This window comes from Neoarius graeffei, chromosome 21 (assembly GCF_027579695.1).
Source record: "Neoarius graeffei isolate fNeoGra1 chromosome 21, fNeoGra1.pri, whole genome shotgun sequence".
Lineage (NCBI taxonomy): Eukaryota > Metazoa > Chordata > Actinopteri > Siluriformes > Ariidae > Neoarius > Neoarius graeffei.
In genome coordinates this window covers 53,943,407-53,963,174 of record NC_083589.1, presented here as the reverse complement: position 1 = coordinate 53,963,174, position 19,768 = coordinate 53,943,407, and the positions used below count along the sequence as shown (strand labels likewise).

The 19,768-nt window shown below is 41.7% G+C and overlaps 1 protein-coding gene across 5 annotated transcripts in view; it reads left to right on the top strand.

Annotated features, from left to right (window-relative positions):
- Positions 1-19,768, top strand: part of flncb (filamin C, gamma b (actin binding protein 280)) — a 207,407-nt gene that overhangs the window by 99,951 nt on the left and 87,688 nt on the right. For 3 of the 5 annotated variants that reach the window (XM_060903335.1, XM_060903334.1, XM_060903338.1), the window contains exons 3-9: positions 3,133-3,230; positions 14,368-14,518; positions 14,613-14,731; positions 14,885-14,962; positions 16,955-17,117; positions 17,245-17,445; positions 17,929-18,051. In XM_060903335.1, coding sequence (XP_060759318.1) covers positions 3,133-3,230; positions 14,368-14,518; positions 14,613-14,731; positions 14,885-14,962; positions 16,955-17,117; positions 17,245-17,445; positions 17,929-18,051 — 933 coding nt within the window. The remainder of the gene's footprint in view (positions 1-3,132; positions 3,231-14,367; positions 14,519-14,612; positions 14,732-14,884; positions 14,963-16,954; positions 17,118-17,244; positions 17,446-17,928; positions 18,052-19,768) is intronic. The other 2 variants (XM_060903337.1, XM_060903336.1) reach the window with 1 other exon arrangement.

Genomic DNA, 19,768 nt, shown 5'->3' with positions numbered 1-19,768 from the left:
CTGGAAAATATCATCTTCCCATAGCACATGAACGCAGCATAACTCTACTCTACCTTGCTATGTTTTTCTGCTGCCTATATCAAACCTCTGCTTATTCTCAAAAGAACCATTTTGGGTCTAAATGCCACTTTGGGTCTTGAAACAACGATGAAAAAGCTTTTGCTTTATCACTTCTGGCAGCAGGAGGTGGACCGTTTGAGCTAATCACAGACTTGTATGAGTTTAGAACTCAGGACTTGCTGTGCCAAAGGATTAAACAACCTGAATCTGGTTCTGATATACGTGTTTGGCAGCAACGGTAGAGTCTTGTGGTTTCAGGATCATTAGCTATGTTCAGTACAAACGCCCCTCACACCTGCCAGATTGTTATCCAGTGTCTAATAAGCTCACGTTTCTGCATTCACATCACTCAGGAGAGAAGCTAACGTTTACTTAAGGAAGTTATTTTGTTTCATCAGACTGACTGGATTCATTAACAGAATGGAGGTGTGAAAAGAGCCGGAGGTTCTGTGTCAAGAGCATGACATCGTGGAAATGGTGGTACATACAGTGTAGTCCTGTAACTGTTTCAGTTATGAAATTTTGGCTAATGATTATTGTACTAATAATCAAATTGTCTTTTCTGTTGATTTTATTTCAATCCTATACATTTAACAGTACTGTAATCGTATTCTCCAGATTGTAAGAACAGCCAATTGCAAATTCTAAGAATTAATAAGACTAATACTACTTTTTTCTTTTTTTGGTAATTGTAAAGCAACCTTGGGTGTGAAAAAGGTGCTATATAAGTTGAACTTCTTCTTCTTCTTCTTACTAATACTGATGATGACTAATGTTACTCTTATTACTACTACTACTACTACTACTACTGCTAATATTACTACTACTAGTATGATTACTTTACTACAGCGAGTTGGCCTGGTGGTTAGCGTGTCCGCCTCTTGACCAGTAGATTGTGAGTTCTGCTTGTGGTTGAGTCATACCAAAGACCATCATAAAAATAGTGCCTACTGCCATCTGGCGAGGCATGCCGCAATGCAGATGTGAGGTAGGGAGTCAAACTCTCAGTTACCAGAGAACCACCCCCCCCACTGTAACCCTAGCTATGTAATAGGCGAGAGGCTGAGCGCTATAGAAACAGAGATCAGTGCCACCCAGTGCACCTCAACAGACTGGTTAATACTGGGACAGGAAACTGCCTGGGAAGACCAGGTTCTGGTGCAGGAGGGGTTTTGACTTGACTATGATTACTACCACGAGTTGGCCTGGTAGTTATTGTGTCCACTTCTTGACCAGTAGATTGCGAGTTCTCCTTGTGGTCAGATCGTACCAAAGACCATCATAAAAGTAGTGTCTACTGCCATCTGGCGAGGTGTGCCGCAATACAGATGTGAGGTAGGAAGTCAAACTCTCACAGTTACCAGAGGACCAGCACCCCCACTGTGACCCTAACTATGTAATAGGCGAGAAGCTGAGGGCTATAGAAACAGAGATGGGACCAAGTCACACATGTGCAAGTCTCAAGTAAGTCTCAAGTCTTAACCTTCAAGTCCTAAGTAAGTCCCAAGTCTTTTTTGTCTTGGGCAAGTCAAGTCAAGTCAAGTCACAGTCTATGTCAAGTCAAGTCAAGTCCTATAATAAGTCAAGTCCAAGTCAAGTCACCTTAGGCGTATTGGCGTAATTTTAGCAGCAGAATATTAATTTAATACATTGAAAAGGCAATACATAAGTAAATGTCAGTAAACATCCCTGGCACATGTGCCCAACCTGTTAAATATTTGCATTTTAAATACTCATGTTCTGTAAAATACATCATGGAATTAAACAAAACAGTAATAATGTCACAAAGTTATTTATTGATGGCAAAATTGATTGCAAGATTGAAAGCCAACTAAGTTTCTCACATTGTCATCAGCCAACAAGAAAAACAAACAGAGAATTGGCATTCTGTTATGTGCGTAGTTAAAAGAGGGTAGGACGACACCTTGGGTTAACAGGGGCATGAGCTCCTCCAATCTCTAATCACATCAGATGAGATGATTATTATTAATAAGATACACGTGGAGAAACCTGAAGTGACTTCGATGTATGTTTGCGCCAGTAAAAAAACAAACCAAAGGATAGAGAAATGTGTCAGACATAATTTAGGTCTCAAAAAGAAGACCTGTTCACCCGTGCAAAAGTGACATCATCTTACCCCATATGACAAGCTACAGAGGTGTGTGCAAAAGCGTTCTCTCGCTCTCTCCCTCTCCGAGGCTGCCTCAGCCTGTGCGGAGCGGGGACATATAGAACGACTTTGGCGCGGGAGTCTTGGTTCCCGCTATAATAGATTGTTACGAAAATAAATGTTAAATGAAATATGCATCCCGCGCATTCCTTTCCACAGGAACTTTGCTCACAACGTTTCGGTCATGGCTAACGCATTGTCCTCCTTACCACAAGTGCAACGTTTCGGGAACAATACGGAAAGGACAGTGCGCGGGATTCATTTTTCCTTGAACAATTACCCAGAGACTTTTTAAATTACCTCACTGGGAAATATCCAATGCACCTGTTCAGTTACAGAGTTGTGCTCTCTAAATTGTAGTCATTCAAACCGTTGTTTTGGCGGCCTGGTAGCCTGATATACTGAATGTAAATTCATGGTTTGGTTGACTGCACAATTTATTTTCGTAGGTAATTAACAGATGAGGTTTAAGTTTGTCCAGGTTAAAGGTTAATTTGTCTTGGTGCAACCCAGACAAAGAGAGATTAGTATATCGACATTGATCTATTCGAAATATTCTCCAAAATATACGATCCATTCCTACAAGTACTTTAATCGTTCGGCTATTCATAGGTAGTTAGATTTCAGTCTGGTGTCAGTTGGAACAGTCTGATAGAATAGTTGATGCCTATTCATCCCTTACGTTATTAGAACATGGTATTACAGTGCAAATTGCCAGTCTATTTTCACCGAAGTGTATTTAACTCCACACTCACTGTACAAACCTGTGTTACATTATTTGTTATGATCGTTGCAATGACAGAGGCTGGGTTGTGGAACTTAAAGGAATGGTGTCTGGGTTCTACAAGTAACACTTTGTCTCCTCTCTCTCGCTCTTTCTTTGTCTGCCATGTCTCAACCAGGTCTGTGTCCTGACTGGGAGATGTGGGATCCCAATCAGCCAGTCCAGAATGCCAGGGAGGCCATGCAACAGGCTGACGACTGGCTTGGTGTTCCTCAGGTAGGCAACAGATCTCATGTCCACTCGTGTGATCTCTCTGTGAATATTCTGATCTTGGTAAAGAAAAACAGGTGCATCTTTACATTCACTTGCAGTGTCAGGCTAGATCAGTGAGCTGCACGGTACTTTGGACATTCAGATAGAGATAGTGTTTTTCATCTGTGTGTGTGTGTGTGTGTTAGTGGCGTCTGAGCTTGTTCAGGTTTATCTGAATTTGATCGAGTTTCTCCTTCTCTTGTCCTGGAGCCGAATATAAATCTTGTCATGACTCTGAATGAGATTTTCTGATGGCTTGTCAGCCTTATTAAATAAATATCCTTAAAGGAAATCAGGCTCACTTGTGATGGAACGTGCAACCATTAGTTTGAAGTTGGGAGAAGGAACCCATAAGGGTGGCATCATGTACTTTGTGAAAGGATTAATATGCTGTGTTTGCACCTGAGTCTGTAATTATGTGAGTATCATGACGTTATTAGGCTTCATTGGTTTCTCTCCCCTCGTTAAAAAGCTCTTGATTAGTCTCTGGCCTCTTTAGTTTGAACCTTATCTTGCATGTACTACTACTACTACTACTACTATTAATACGTGTTATAATAATAATAATAATAATAATAGGGCGGCATGGTGGTGTAGTGGTTAGCACTGTCGCCTCAAAGCAAGAAGGTTTTGGGTTTGAGCCCCGTGGCCGGCGAGGGCCTTTCTATGTGGAGTTTGCATGTTCTCCCCGTGTCTGCGTGGGTTTCCTCCGGGTGCTCCGGTTTCCTCCACAGTCCAAAGACATGCAGGTTAGGTTAACTGGTGACTCTAAATTGACCGTAGGTGTGAATGTGAGTGTGAATGGTTGTGTGTCTCTATGTGTCGGCTCTGCGATGACCTGGCGACTTGTCCAGGGTGTGATGGTCAGGTGTCCACAAACTTTTGGCCAGATAGCATGTCTCAACACAGATTACCAAGCAAAAAAAAAAAAAACAAAAACATTAAGTCATATATACAAATTCTCCTCTAAGAGCACTTTGACACCTCAGTTTACTCCAATCCTGAATCTGATATTTTTGGTTTGGTAAAAATTTTTCATTGATTAGTCAGAAATATGGCAACAGAGAACTGTAAACAAACTTTCACAAAGTGCACATATAATCACTCAAGCACAGAAAATATAGAGCCAATGCTAAATAAACGATTAGATACCCATACAAATAACTCGTTTACAACATTTGTGTACCACATCCAGTGCTTATTTTCTCTTTTTGTTTGTTGGTTCAAATACACAGCAGCTCTGTTTTGGCTGAGTGTGTGCCTCGCGGCTTAGATTCCCAGCTCTATCAAAAAATGCTACAACCCAAAACACGTGTTTGTTTCACTTCCTGTAGTCACGCTGAATCAGAGTCAAATCACTTTCAGATTGCAATTGAGCCAAGCTGGAGTTCCTTGCTCAGATGTTCTCAGGCTGGTTATTTTGATCAACACCTGGGCCTGATGCTGTACACTCACCTCTGCAAATGAACTAAATGGAGCCAAACAAACACACCAGGGTTTGATTCAAATGAACTAAACACTGCATATTTGAAAGCATCCTAGAATAGGATTGTGTTGGGGCACAGATCTGGAGAATGCTACTTCTTTAGCTGTAAATGCCCTCACTCTCAGAAAATAAAATACATTATTGTACCTTTAAGGATACACCGGCTTGTCACTGGGGCAGTACCCACTGAGGTACTCCTTTGTAGTCTTTATATACTGCTTGGGAACATATATGTACCTTTTTGGCCCTCAAAGTTACACATGGTTACCTTGAGGTCCAATAATGAGCCCAAGGGGGTACATTAGTCTAGACTGTACCTTGGGGGACAGAAGTGGTCACCTCCTGTACTCCTATTTCTGACAGTGCTGATAAACACACTAACTCCCATCATTCTTAAATGGAAGGAGTTCAGAACCACCGAGAGCTGAAGCCTAGCCAAAGTGAGTGAAAGGAGAGCTTTAGTCAATGAGGTGACCAAGAACCTGAAGGTCCCACTGATGGAACCCCAGAAGTCCTGTGGAGATAGGAGAATCTGCCAGAAGCACAGCCATCTCTGCAGCAGCCCATCAATGAAAGGTTTATTGTGGAGAATATTCACATGGGAGAACCAAGAACACTTGCGTCAGGGCCTAGGGGCAGGACTGTCATGACAGAAAAGACGAGCTAAAACTTTGTGACCACCATGTTTAAAAAAACAGAGCTTGTGTATCGTCTGGTCTGACTAATCTAAAGATGATTATTCCTTGCTGGTGTTTCAGCATCTGCCATTAGACCCCTGCAGCTCATCCAGAACACTGCAGCTCGCCTGGTCTACAACCTCCCTTGTTCTTTCCATGTCACCCCTCTGCTTGCCAACCTGCACTATTGCAGCTCGTTTCAAATTTAAGACATTAGTACTTGCTAACCAGGCTGTCAAGGGATTAGATCCAGCATACCTCCAGAGTCTGATCCTCCCCTACATGCCAGCCAAATCCCTACACTCTGCTACGTACTACTGATCTCTCCGCTCCTGCCCAGCCCACTCAAGACTGCTGTCTGTCCTGGCTCCCCATTGGTGAAATGACCTTCCCATTGAGGTCAGAACTGCTGACTCCCTAACCACCTTCAAGCGCAGACTGAAGACCCACCTCTTCATGCTGCACCCCTCTCCTGTTTCCCTGCCTACTGTGTAACTGCATTTTGGTTGCGACCAACCTAGGCTGTGTACCGTCTAGCCTGGGGGTTAGCTGTTTGAGTTCTCTATTTAGTTGTACGGTTGTATGGTTGGTATTGGTACTTCAATAGAATATTACACTTCGTATTATTCTGTCACTTGTTCAGTTGGCACTCGCACTTTCTTGCCTAGAAGTTCAGCACTTTGTGTACCTGACTTTTGCACTCATTGTACGTCGCTCTGGATAAGAATGTCTGCTAAATACTATGCTATATAATGTAAAAGATGAAAAAAGGAAGATATAGCCTGTCATAGTTATTGTTGTGCTTGGTGTGAGCGACACTAGCATGGCAGGCCAGCCCTTTTAGCGCTAGTGAGGTGGGGTATTGGAGCTTGCAGTTGCGAAAGCAGAAATGCATACAGTGACATAATGATGTGGCTCTCTAGCCCATGGAAAAGCAAACCGGTTCTTAAAAGGTTCGCAAATTGAACCAGCTCTGAACCAGCACTAGCACCAGCCCAGAACTAGTATCTGGCTCGGGTTGGTGGAAAAGGGGTTTTGATGCCTCCCAAGCCATGAGAAGCAAAATTCTATGGTGTGCTGAAACCAAGATTGAACACTTCTGGAAGAAACCAGACTTATCATCATCGTCATCATCATCATCATCATCATCTAGCCAATTCCATTCATATGATGAATCATCATTATGGCAGCATCATGCTCTGGGAATGTTTTTTAGCAGCAGGACTGAGAAAAATATGAATGGATGCATCAGATTCTGTATGTAGAAGGAGCAACTTGGGGCAAATGACGAAAATGTGGAAGAACTATGACCTATGTGCTAAATATCTTAACATTTGCATTAATATAACAATTTTAAATGTGTTTATATAAACAGCTATTCCATGAAATCCAGTCGTACATGAGCTGATAGCCGACGAGGCGCATAGCACTGAGTCAGCTCTAAGCCAAGTACAACCGCGATTCCAAAAAAGTTGGGACAAAATACAAATTGTAAATAAAAACGGAATGCAATAATTTACAAATCTCAAAAACTGATATTGTATTCACAATAGAACATAGCCAACATATCAAATATCGAAAGTGAGACATTTTGAAATTTCATGCCAAATATTGGCTCATTTGAAATTTCATGACAGCAACACATCTCAAAAAAGTTGGGACAGGGGCAATAAGAGGCTGGAAAAGTTAAAGGTACAAAAAAGGAACAGCTGGACGACTAAATTGCAACTCATTAGGTCAATTGGCAATAGGTCATTAACATGACTGGGTATAAAAAGAGCATCTTGGAGTGGCAGTGGCTCTCAGACGTAAAGATGGGAAGAGGATCACCAATCCCCCTAATTCTGCGCCGACAAATAGTGGAGCAATATCAGAAAGGAGTTCGACAGTGTAAAATTGCAGAGTTTGAACATATCATCATCTACAGTGCATAATATCATCAAAAGATTCAGAGAATCTGGAAGAATCTCTGTGCGTAAGGGTCAAGGCCGGAAAACCATACTGGGTGCCCGTGATCTTCGGGCCCTTAGACGGCACTGCATCACATACAGGCATGCTTCTGTATTGGAAATCACAAAATGGGCTCAGGAATATTTCCAGAGAACATCATCTGTGAACACAATTCACCGTGCCATCCGCCGTTTCTTTGAACTCTATAGTTCAAAGAAGAAGCCATATCTAAACATGATCCAGAAGCGCAGACGTCTTCTCTGGGCCAAGGCTCATTTAAAATGGACTGTGGCAAAGTGGAAAACTGTTCTGTGGTCAGACGAATCAAAATTTGAAGTTCTTTATGGAAATCAGGGACGCTGTGTCATTCGGACTAAAGAGGAGAAGGACGACCCAAGTTGTTATCAGCGCTCAGTTCAGAAGCCTGCATCTCTGATGGTATGGGGTTGCATTAATACGTGTGGCATGGGCAGCTTACACATCTGGAAAGACACCATCAATGCCGAAAGGTATATCCAGGTTCTAGAGCAACATATGCTCCCATCCAGACGACATCTCTTTCAGGGAAGACTTTGCATTTTTCAACATGACAATGCCAAACCACATACTGCATCAATTACAGCATCATGGCTGCGTAGAAGAAGGGTCCGGGTACTGAACTGGCCAGCCTGCAGTCCAGATCTTTCACCCATAGAAAACATTTGGCGCATTATAAAACGGAAGATACGACAAAAAAGACCTAAGACAGTTGAGCAACTAGAATCCTACATTAGACAAGAATGGGTTAACATTCCTATCCCTGAACTTGAGCAACTTGTCTCCTCAGTCCCCAGACATTTACAGACTGTTGTAAAGAGAAAAGGGGATGTCTCACAGTGGTAAACATGGCCTTGTCCCAACTTCCACATCATTGCATTCCGTTTTTATTTACAATTTGTACTTTGTCCCAACTTTTTTGGAATCGGGGTTGTATGACCAGATTGAGTGGAGTAACTGTTTTATTCTATCCACATTCACTGGATTTTGGGAAACAGAGCATTTTTATTCTTATTTTTTGTAAACTCGATAAAAAAAAATTTCACGCAAAACATCTGAGAAAATCATTTCCGCTTAGAATGTAAACAAGCCGGCGAAATCACAGTAGCAATTTGTGAAAGATGCTACAATAATAATAATAATTTAAAGATACGTTCTTAATACTTTTATTCCATATTTTGTTGTGGGTTTTTTTTTTTTTTTTTGGGGATTTTGTTTTCGAGTAGAGTTTTTATTTCATCCTTGGTTGGTTCAGCAACACGCTCTGCCATTTTGTTTTTCTCTACTCACGGTATACAGTATGAGCCGATAGCCTAGGAGTAGAGTAGCCAATCAGAGCGTGCGATTGCTTTTATCTAGTGAATGTGGAGATAATAAAATACAATAATTTTTAATTGGAGCTTTAATTCAGCTGTAGTCTCTCTCTCTCGCTCTCTCTCTCTCTCTCTCTCTCTCTCTCTCTCTCTCTCTCTGCCCCACTGCAGCTGTGCTAAATTCCTAGGGGCACTATTTTCAGACGGCTCTTATCCTTTCAGTCAGGGATTAAATAAGGCAACCACTTAAACAGCATGGTGTGAAAGAGAGGTGCGACTGGATAGAAGAGACACAGTGACTCAGAAAACAACTTCTGCTGCAAATGGAAATGAATATCAAACAGCTCCATGGCATGATCTTGTAAAAGTATGCTTGGCCATTGTCACAGCATATGAGATGAGTAATAGCATAAACAGGTTAGTTTAACAGTAACTCACATAACAGGCTTAAGGATCTGAACTCCTCGTCCAAACTCCTCATACCTTTCAGACAATATGAAGTCGAAAATAAAATTAAATTCATAATGTTTAATGGCACTGAGCTTTAATATGAAAATGTAGTAACGCAGTGCAAATGAACTAGTGTTTAACATCAAACCCAAAAAACCCAAACCCCCCTCTTTCCGGACCATACATCGTCCAGCATCGTTTTCCTTCCTGTCTTTCCATTTTAAAGAGAATGGCTTAGGAACTTTTAGTGGCACTTTGGAGAACTGTTCACGGTAAGATAAGATTCTTAGTAAACGCATTCCCAGATTCTAGTTGGTTGTTTCTCTTGGCACATTAAATATTTTTGCTTCCTTTTTCTCTTTTTCTTTCCTTCTTATCAATCTGCATTCTCCTACATGCCACCTAACCTCAACTGAAGTAGCTTTTAATATGGCACTTCCGCTTTCTGAGTCACTTATCTTTTCTTAGGCATCACATGGGGCTACAAGCCATTCTGAAGTGATCATGACTATGTCTAACTCTGTCCGAAGACTCCACCCTTGACAGTGAGAACACCGATGCGTTCACTTTGTAGCACGGGCGATTGCTCTAAGACAACGAGGGAGGCTCAGCCTCCTCTAAAAATGACAAACATCGTGTAGGATGAATTGCGCTAGGCTTATGTTATAGCCGACCTTATAACATTGCTATTTCAGATCCAGAATCATAGAAATATATGTGCTCAACCCAAATACAGTGCGAAATCATTCCGTTATAACTTTCCCCAGTTCGCCTAATGTGTGCGTGAGTTTTTCCCCCTCGTGACAGCGTGATGCAGCCCAGCCTCAGTGGACTTCAATGGCATTTGGGAGCTATGCGCTTTCAGTATCAAAATGCAAGACGATGATTGGACAAATACTGCGAAAACGCCCGCCCACAGACTCCCACGGACTCCCAGCCTCAGTGGACTTCATTGGCATTTGGGAGCTATGCGCTTTTCAATCTCAAAATGCAAGACGGTTATTGGACAAATACTGCGAAAATGCCCGCCCACGGACTCCGAGCCTCACAGTGGGAGGGACATGGCAAAGCTTTCCGCGAGGAGACTGGTGATTGGTGAAAGCGGCTGGATATTTTCTTTGATTGACAGCTCGTTTCAAATATAGACAGGCAGCGGTGAATTTCAGTTCAGTCCCATGCAGATTCGCAAGTGCTGTGGTGTATTGTAAGAGATCAGCTTACATTTCGATTTCATTCATTACATACGGTTTCTACCAGCTTTTTTAGTTTGTATTTTCATTGTAAATAAAGTGTAAATATAGTGTTGTCAAGTTTGCTATCTTAGTTCCAGAAATTTCGTTTATTTGAGTGACTGAACTTGAACTTGAGGGGGCTAGTCAGCTAGCAAGAAAGCTGCGCACGGATGCCAAGCATTGCTGATTTAATTTTGGCGAAGCCATTTGCCAGTCTTCCTTTCGAGGAAAAAATTAAAATTAAAGAGCAGGGTAGACCAACGCCTCACATTGGCTTGGTGAAAAAGGTAGGGAATAATACTCATTCCTTTCAGCTCTCCTGGTACGAGAAAGTGAATTGGCTAACAGCAAGTGACCCACATCAACAACAGTAAATAGGCTACTTTAGTAATATGTCATGGATGGATCAAAAATATAGAATCTATTTAAAATGTTTATGCTGAGTATATTATATTGGAATATATATTTCTCTGGATATGAATTAAACACAGCTACAATTTGGAAAACATTTTTAAACAAAAACACAGCCGAGAACATTTCACAGTACAGACCTGGATTAAAAGTGAAGGGTTATCAGAATTGTCAATAAAACATTTCTCAGTCAAAATAAGTAAAATATAGGGAAAGTGTCATTGAATGAAATGTGTGGCACCCAGCTCTATGTTTGGCTCCCCAAGGTCAGTGCTTGTGCCGATTCCAGAACACTCTGCTGTTACTGCTGAGGTTCCTGACAAAGAGCTGCTTTCAATAATGATCAATTTTTAAACAACATGCCACAATTTTAAAATATAAAATGTTAAAATATATCCCCCCAACACCACCACCATGTACCGGTATATTGGACAGTAGGCTAATGGGCCAAAAGAATCTGTTATTTCACAGTTTGTGACCCTGCCCACAATCAGCCAGATCAGAGGCAAGAGTATGGGCAAAATTGATGTGTTTTTTCTTTTAAAATCTGGAAATATCGTAACCGACCAGCCTCCCCTGTTTGAAAGACTACCAGCCGCCACTGCTTTGTAGGGGTCGAAATTACCAGCCATTTCAAATACGCTTGTGAGACAGAAAAGGAATTGCACTGTGAGGAGAGAGTGAAATGCAATACACAGATGGTATTGCTTTTTTTTATCAGTGACACTAGGATAACGTGCCACACTGAAAAGCAACACCTTCACTCCATCACTCTTACTCTGCTTGAATAAAAAAGAAAAGAAAAGCGGATGTTACTTTTTAAAGAATTATATGCTGACTTCTTTAGAAGTGAAAGTAATTTCTCATTTCGTTGCATTTCACTTCCATCAGTGCATTGCAGCCATGCCACACTGAAATGCAATCATCGTCCAGTCATAGCACTAAGCTGTATTCAGAGCATGGTTGTGTTTGGAAAAGAGGACAAGAGCTTGGAAGACACATTTTCAAGGTGTTACTGATCAGATAAAGGAATGACCATTATAGACTCATTGTTTCTTCATTGCTACTGCATTGTTGAACCCTGAATTAACACACTAAAATGTGTGTTGTTTTGTGTTAATATGACTCACAGGGTTCGAACTCGACCAAAATATCAGCAAAGTGGCACCAGTCATAACAGCCAGGGGTTTGGGGGCCACCTTAGGCCCCTGAAAGCTCACAGGTTCTACCTGCTCAGAGATGCACTCTAGTGCATTTCCTGGCACTTGCGGGCCTCCCTGAAAGTCGCTCTTTTATGGTAATATTAATAAGTTGTGTTTTTTTGCCAAAAGTTGCTGTGATTGTTTTTGATTGAAGACTTATTATAATTAATATTCAACTATATTAGTGACACATTTATGGAATAAGAATAAAACAACCAGCTGATGTTCACCAAGTCTCATCTCTAGCCGCTTTATCCTGTTCTACAGGGTCGCAGGCAAGCTGGAGCCTATCCCAGCTGACTATGGGCGAAAGGCGGGGTACACCCTGGACAAGTCGCCAGGTCATCACAGGGCTGACACATAGACACAGACAACCATTCACATTCACACCTACGGTCAATTTAGAGTCACCAGTTAACCTAACCTGCATGTCTTTGGACTGTGGGGGAAACCGGAGCACCCGGAGGAAACCCACGCGGACACGGGGAGAACATGCAAACTCCACACAGAAAGGCCCTCGCTGGCCACGGGGCTCGAACCCAGGACCTTCTTGCTGTGAGGCAACAGTGCTAACCACTACACCACCGTGTCGCCCTGTTCACCAAGTGTCAGCTTTATTTTCAGCTTCAGCCATTCAATTACTATACATGACTATCCAGATCTAACCCGGGGGCCGGCATGTATTATGTGTATGACACGTAAGCGCCTCTTAACACGGACGGCACTTTACCACGAACACAGCATAGGGAAGGAGGTAAACCGGACTCGCATGATCAGTGACAATCTCCACACGGAACGACTCGGTCAGCTATGCACTGGGGACTTATGTGGACGGGGACTGGAGTATGTCCGACTGTAGAACGTTCGCCTGGCAGCGCGCCATCACTGCCGTGTCGGGATAACAAGAGAAAATGAAACAAAAGATCACATTTTCAAGATTGACAAGTCTTTTTATTAGTGTAGTGGCAACTTTTACAGGCGTGTCGGCAATATTGTGGGTGTAGCGGGAAGGAAACATTGCGTATTGGCCTGATACTGTACGCTGAAAAGGCCTAGTTAGAACTCTTACTTAAATGGGCGATAGAAATATATGTTTGGCACGCTTGAAACTGGAACAGGCAGGCTGTTTTGATTGCTGCTTGTTTTGGTTAGTTAAATCCTTGAGAGTTATCTTCGCTCGCACATTCTACTCTCTGCTTAATTAAGGTTATGTTGACCAGTAATGTCTTTCTTCTTTCATAAGATTATGATCCTGACGGGTGATGTAATGGTAGAGCACATAATGTCTCTCTTCTTTCATAAAGTAGTGTAGTCTAAACCAGTGATGTAATGCTTCATTACCCATTTACGTTACTCTGTCACACACAAACAACACCTCAGCTTCTAAAGTCATCATCATCCAATCACATAGCTACAACACACTCTTGAATGTGAATATATACTCATGTTTGTCCTACAGTAAACTGAGAAACATCTCTGAGCAGCTGTGTCTGCATCAGTGACTGTTTGCTCACGGGTATATCCATGAAGCAGAATCTCTAAGGCAGCAGAGCGCTAGCCTGGACACGCCCATCCTAAGTGTGACGCAACACGAGGGTCTGTTGCGAGCTTAGTCTGGCAAGGCAAGCTATCTACAGCTCTTCCAAGCTCCCGAAAAATCGGGAGCCAGTCAACTTTGAGCATCTCCAACGGCCCTGGGTAGAGGCGTGTTCAAGGCACTGACGTAGTAGAACTGCGACCGGAAGCCATAGATTGTTTACAGAATCAATGCCGGAAGCGCTTCATTCAATAGAAACATTACGAACATGGAGCAGCGGCAAGCCTTTGACGCAGCGGTAGATGCTGTATTGAAAGCGTTCAACGGGAAGTTCCCATTGAAAACGGAGCAAAGAGCAGCCCTGGAGGTATTTATCTTCTTCCTGTTACTCAAGCAGTTTCCGTCGCGTCACATACGTCAGAGGAAAGAGTGATGTGATTGGTTTAAGCTTCGTCACAGCCTTTTCTGGCTTCGACCAGTAGCAAACTGAGGCATTTCAGGGAGGCGGGTCAACCACGTCTTTGGGAAACGGTTGGGCTTAATATCTTTGCCAGACCAAATGCTCGCAGAGCTTTGAAGTCGTGTTAGCCAGACTAGCAGAGCGCTACCATACTTGTCAATTCGACCTCCTTCGGTACAGACAGATTGAAACCTAACAATGGGTAAATTCTTGGCATCACTCCAAGGCTCCTGTGATCTGACACATATACTTTGGTTTTGTAACACTTTTTGCAAATAAATATATCTCGATATTGTTCTGTGTTAGCCCTATCAACCTTTAACCCCTTTGACCTTTGCTCTGTCCAGGTTATTGCTCCTGAGGAGATTGTGGACCCGAATGTGGATGAGCACTCTGTCATGACTTACCTGTCTCAGTTCCCTAAAGCCAAGCTGAAGCCTGGTGCTCCACTGCGCTCCAAAACTCTACATCCTAAGAAAGCCAAAGCCTATGGCCCTGGTGAGGGGCACTTTTTCCAAGTCAAGATCCAACATTGTTGTCTTTATTATATAGTTTTACCCGTCTTAATGTTTTTATCATTCTTTCTGTTCAGGCATCGAGCCCAGAGGCAACATGGTGTTAAAACCAGCTGAGTTTATAGTGGAGACAGTGGAGGCGGGGCTTGGTGAGGTGCTAGTTTACATCGAGGATCCTGAGGGTCACACGGAGGAGGTCGGACGTCATGTTTAAATTTGAGAATTTGAAATCACAGTTATTTGGAAGACTTTTAACTTATGCCTCATTGTCCTAATTAGTATAGGATGTACAAAACTAACATTTCGATCACAAAAATTCATCTCTGTCTTTCATTTGTACTTCTTCCAGGCTCGAGTGATCCCCAACAATGATAAGAACAGAACCTACTCTGTAGTCTATTTGCCCAAAGTGGAGGGTCTTCATAAGGTACCCAGCTTTATGTCATCTTGTTGGTTTTTTGGAATCAACGTGTACTGTTGATTGATCGCATGTACTAGTTTATCTAAAAAAATTAGCATATTGTTAAAATGTTTATATTTTCATAATTTAATTCAAAAATGTAAACGTTCATATATTCTCTATTCATTACATGTAAAGTGAAATATTTCAAGCCTTTTTTGTTTTATTTTCAATGATTATGACTTGTACTTTGCGAAAATCAGAAATCCAGAGATTATTCTAATAATCTCAAATTATTAGAATATTTCCTAAGATAAATAATAAAAAAAAGACTTTACAAGACAGAAATGTCTGATTTCTGAAAGTATGCTCATTTATACAGTCAGTACTTGGTTAGGGCTCCTTTACCATGATTTACTGTATTAATGTGGCATGGCATGGAGGCGATCAGCTTGTGGCACTGCTGAGGTGTTATTGAAGCCCGGGTTGCTTTGATAGCGGCTTTCAGCTCCTCTGTATTTTTGGGTCGGGTGTTTCTCATCTTCCTCTTAACAATATCCCATAGATTCTCTATGGGGTTCAGGTCAGGCGAGTTGACTGGCCAGCCAAGCTCAGTAATATCATGGTCAGCAAACCATTTTGTAGTAGTTTTGGCACTGTGGGCAGGTGCCAAGTCCTGCTGGAAAAGGAAATTGGCATCTACATAAAGCTTGTCAGAAGATGGAAGCATGAAGTGCTCTAAAATCTCCTGGTAGATGGCTGTGTTGACTTTGGACTTTATAAAACACAGTGGCCCAACACCAGCAGATGACATGGCACCCCAAATCATCACAGACTGTGGAAACTTCACACTGGACTTCAAACCCCTTGGATTCTGTGCCTCTCCACTCTTCCTCCAGATTCTAGGACTTTGATTTCCAAATGAAATGCAAAATTTACTTTCATCTGAAAAGAGGACTTTGGCCCGCTGAGCAACAGTCCAGTTCTTTCTTTCCTTAGCCCAGTTAAGATGCTTCTGATGTTGTCTCTGGTTCAGGAGTGGCTTGATATGAGGAATGTCACAGTTGTAGCCCCTTTCCTGAAGATGTCTGTGCATGGTGGCTCTTGATCCACTGACACCAGCCTCAGTCCACTCCTTGTGAAGCTCTCCCAAGTTCTGGAATCAGCTTTTCTTGACAGTCCTCTCAAGACTATTGTCATCCCTGTTGCTTGTGCACCTTTTCCAGCCAGCCTTTTCAGCAATGACCTTCTGTGGCTTACCCTCCTTGTGGAGGGTGTTGATGATCGTCTTCTGGACAACTGTCAAGTCAGCAGTCTTCCCCATGATTGTGGTTGCGTGTACTGAACTAGACTGATTGATACATGGTATTTATACTGTTTTACTCAAACACAAAATGAAATATCCTAATAATTTGAGATACTGGATTCCTGGTTTTCGTGAGCTATAAACCATAAACTAGCTGTACCTATGGCCAATTTATCTCCAGCAATTATGTCATGACTGTCTGCCAAAGCTTTCTTTTTCTTTCTTTTTCTGGTGACTTTAAGAGGCAATATCACAAATTTATCACACAACTCATTGTTTTAGGTTTGTTTTTATTTGTTTAACCACAGTCATGTTTTCTTGTCACTCAGTATTTGTGATTCATGTAAAATCTCAAATGGCATTAACTATGCTCACTTCATAAAGTAATAGAATGTATGTAGTACTATTTATGCCTGATAAATCAAACATTGAAATCTGAGATTCAGTTGTAAAAAAAAAAAAAAGCTGTTTGTCAGATTATTGTTGTATTTTAACATTATCTGACAAAATGTTTCAGGATTCTATTTTTCAAAAGCAAATTATTGGCATCCTAGACTTTTTTAAGAGGCTCACTAATATCACTTCAGGATAATAAACTTGCCATGTCTTGTGCTCCACCCAGGGGAAACAGATGCCAACTCTACACACGTTTTAATATCAAATAATCATTGCATTTCATGTCAAAGGAAATGTCGACTTGTTTCTGTGCCCAGGTGAAAGTCTTGTTTGCTGGGCAGGACATTAACAACAGCCCTTTCCTTGTGAACGTGTCCAAAGCTCTGGGAGATCCCAGCAAGGTGCAGGCACGTGGTCCAGGCTTGGAACCCGTGGGCAATGTAGCCAACAAGCCCACTTACTTCGACATCTATACTGCAGGTCAGGGTCCAGAGTAGATATTTACATGTAGACATGTAAAGAAACACATTCAACAAAGCATAGAGTGACCCAGGATAGTTTTATTCATAACCATAACTTTACATGACATGAATGTGTGTCCTCTCAGGGGCGGGCGCAGGTGATGTGGGCGTGATCATCGTGGATTCACAGGGTCGCAGGGACACAGTGGAGATCATACTGGAGAACAGAGGGGACAGTATTTTCCGCTGCACATACGGTCCTGTACTGGAAGGACCTCATGTTATCTATGTAACATTCGCTGGCCAGCAAATACCCAGAAGCCCGTTTACTGTACACATCTCAGAGGGTGAGACTTGGCAACCCAACATGCCTGCTCTATGAGTTACCTAATACTGATTAATTAATGACTGTAACCACTTTTACCCCACCCTCTTCCAAGTTTACATTTTATTAAATGAAACTATTTACATTCAACCCAGACCTTACAGACAGTATGTTCCCTGTTAACCTCTGTATCTTTGCTGTCTCTCGTTGGCCATCATGGTCCCTTCTTGTCAATCGCTGTTATTTGCATAATTACCTAAAGTGTGTAATGTGATTTGGCCGATGGATGTTTTTTCATTGAGGGACTTAACGATGAACTGTGCACAATTTCTTGAAAAAATGTATGATGACTGTGTGATGCTGTGTGAGCGTCCAGGCTGGAACATGGGTTTTGGGTATCACCGGAGGTTATCTAGTGTTCTCTGCTCCGGGGGTTCGGTACACACACATACACACATGTTCTGAAAGTGTTGCTGTATTCTCTTTCGCCTGTGTGTCATTCTAGCTCTTCTGAGCAGCGTGCCAGCCGGCTCCCCGGTTCAGATAATCCCCCAGTCTATTCGCACGCCGCCCTCCGAAAAGTCCAAGAAAGTGCCCCCCCCAACACCGCCCAAACCCAGGCGAGCAAGTCAGTACGGCCTGCTGGGGTGTGGCACATGCCTGCCCAAGCTTGATTGCTTCTCTTCCCTCCATCCCATTTTCCTCATTGTTTCTCCATAAACATCCCTGACCCTTTCTGTCTTTCCTTGTCCTTCCCTGACCCTGTCTATCTCTCGCTGTCCTTGTTTTCCCGTTCAAGCCCTCTGGTGTGTCTATTTTGACACTCCAACCCTCTTTCCCATGGCTTTTTGGCATGTTCCAGTGCTTGGCCATCTGCAACAGCAAAACCTTACATACAGCTTGCAGCAGGGAGGGATTGGCGTGTATGCAGGACTGTGTGTGAGAGATTAGAAACAGACAAACGCTCGATTTGCTGCCAGTCTCATCTTTAATCCCGCAGAAAGAAAGCTGGACGGTCACCTTTACACACGCTCCATTTTCAACTGCATGACCTCTGCAGTTGGGCTGGATCTGATACTTTACTACTCTAATCCTTGCTAATACTTGTAATAATTCCAAAATTAACATACCATAATATATGATTTAATAATGAACTCAACCTCTTGAATTAACCTTAACCTTAACTGAACAGTGATAAAATATTAAGCATGTAATTGATTTATTGCCACAACTTTGATTTGGCATCAGGGGCCTCTTGTCAAAGTGAACGTCTAGTAAATCATCATCATCATCATCCTTGTTATTGTGGTCATGATCATCCTCATCACTACCCCATCATCATCATCATCATCATCATCATCATCTGCGTTCATCATGCCTTTCATAATCAACATAATCTGTTTATTTCTGCTGATGAACACCATTTAACACAACATGGATACTTCAACTTTATTCAAACAAAAATGAGCTGTTTGTGAGTAATAAGGCAACATGCACATTTTTTTCCCTTCAAGCTCTGTTTTTTTTTGGCGAAGTGAGGCTGGAATTACAAATGGGTTTTAGTTGCCTTTTGAAAAGGGCTTTCATTTGGAACCACTCTATGATGTGGCTAAATTAGTGTATTAGCTCTGTTATTGCCCTATGAAATCTGGTATTGCCTTCAAAATATGAAACCCAGCAAATGAAACCCAGATTTAAAATAAATCCATGTAATTTTCATTCAGTAACATTCAAAATTGGCCTGCCATTTCTAATAGACCAATTTCGCTGTGAATTTGCCTGTAGACAATGGACTGGTCATGTCTTTCAGTGGGACAGATGATTGCTCTCATATTCTAAAATACCGTATCGTATCCTGCCAAGTTATCTTGTGCTGTCCGTCTAGCTAGCATGAGTAGAGATGATTATTAATATTAATTAACATGACTTAAAACTCCTCTTAGAAATCCTGTTAGTTTAGCTCATATTAGCTTGGCTAATTTTTAGCAGTGAAGTTGAATAATGTTTGCTAACTGACGAGCTAATATTTATAATAATAATAATAATAATAATAATAACCTAAAACCTTTCTTTGAAATCCTGTCAGTTAGCTCATATTAGCTTGGCTAATATTTAGCAGTAAAGTTGAATCATGTTAGCTAACTTGCTAACTAACATTTATAATAATAATAATAATAATAATAATAATAATAATAATAATAATACATAACCTAAAACCTTTCTCTGAAATCCTGTCTGGCTAGCTTATATATTAGCTTGGCTAATATTTAGCGGTAAAGTTGACTCCTGTTAGCTAACTTGCTAACTAACATTTATTTATAATATGTATAACCTAAAATTCTTCT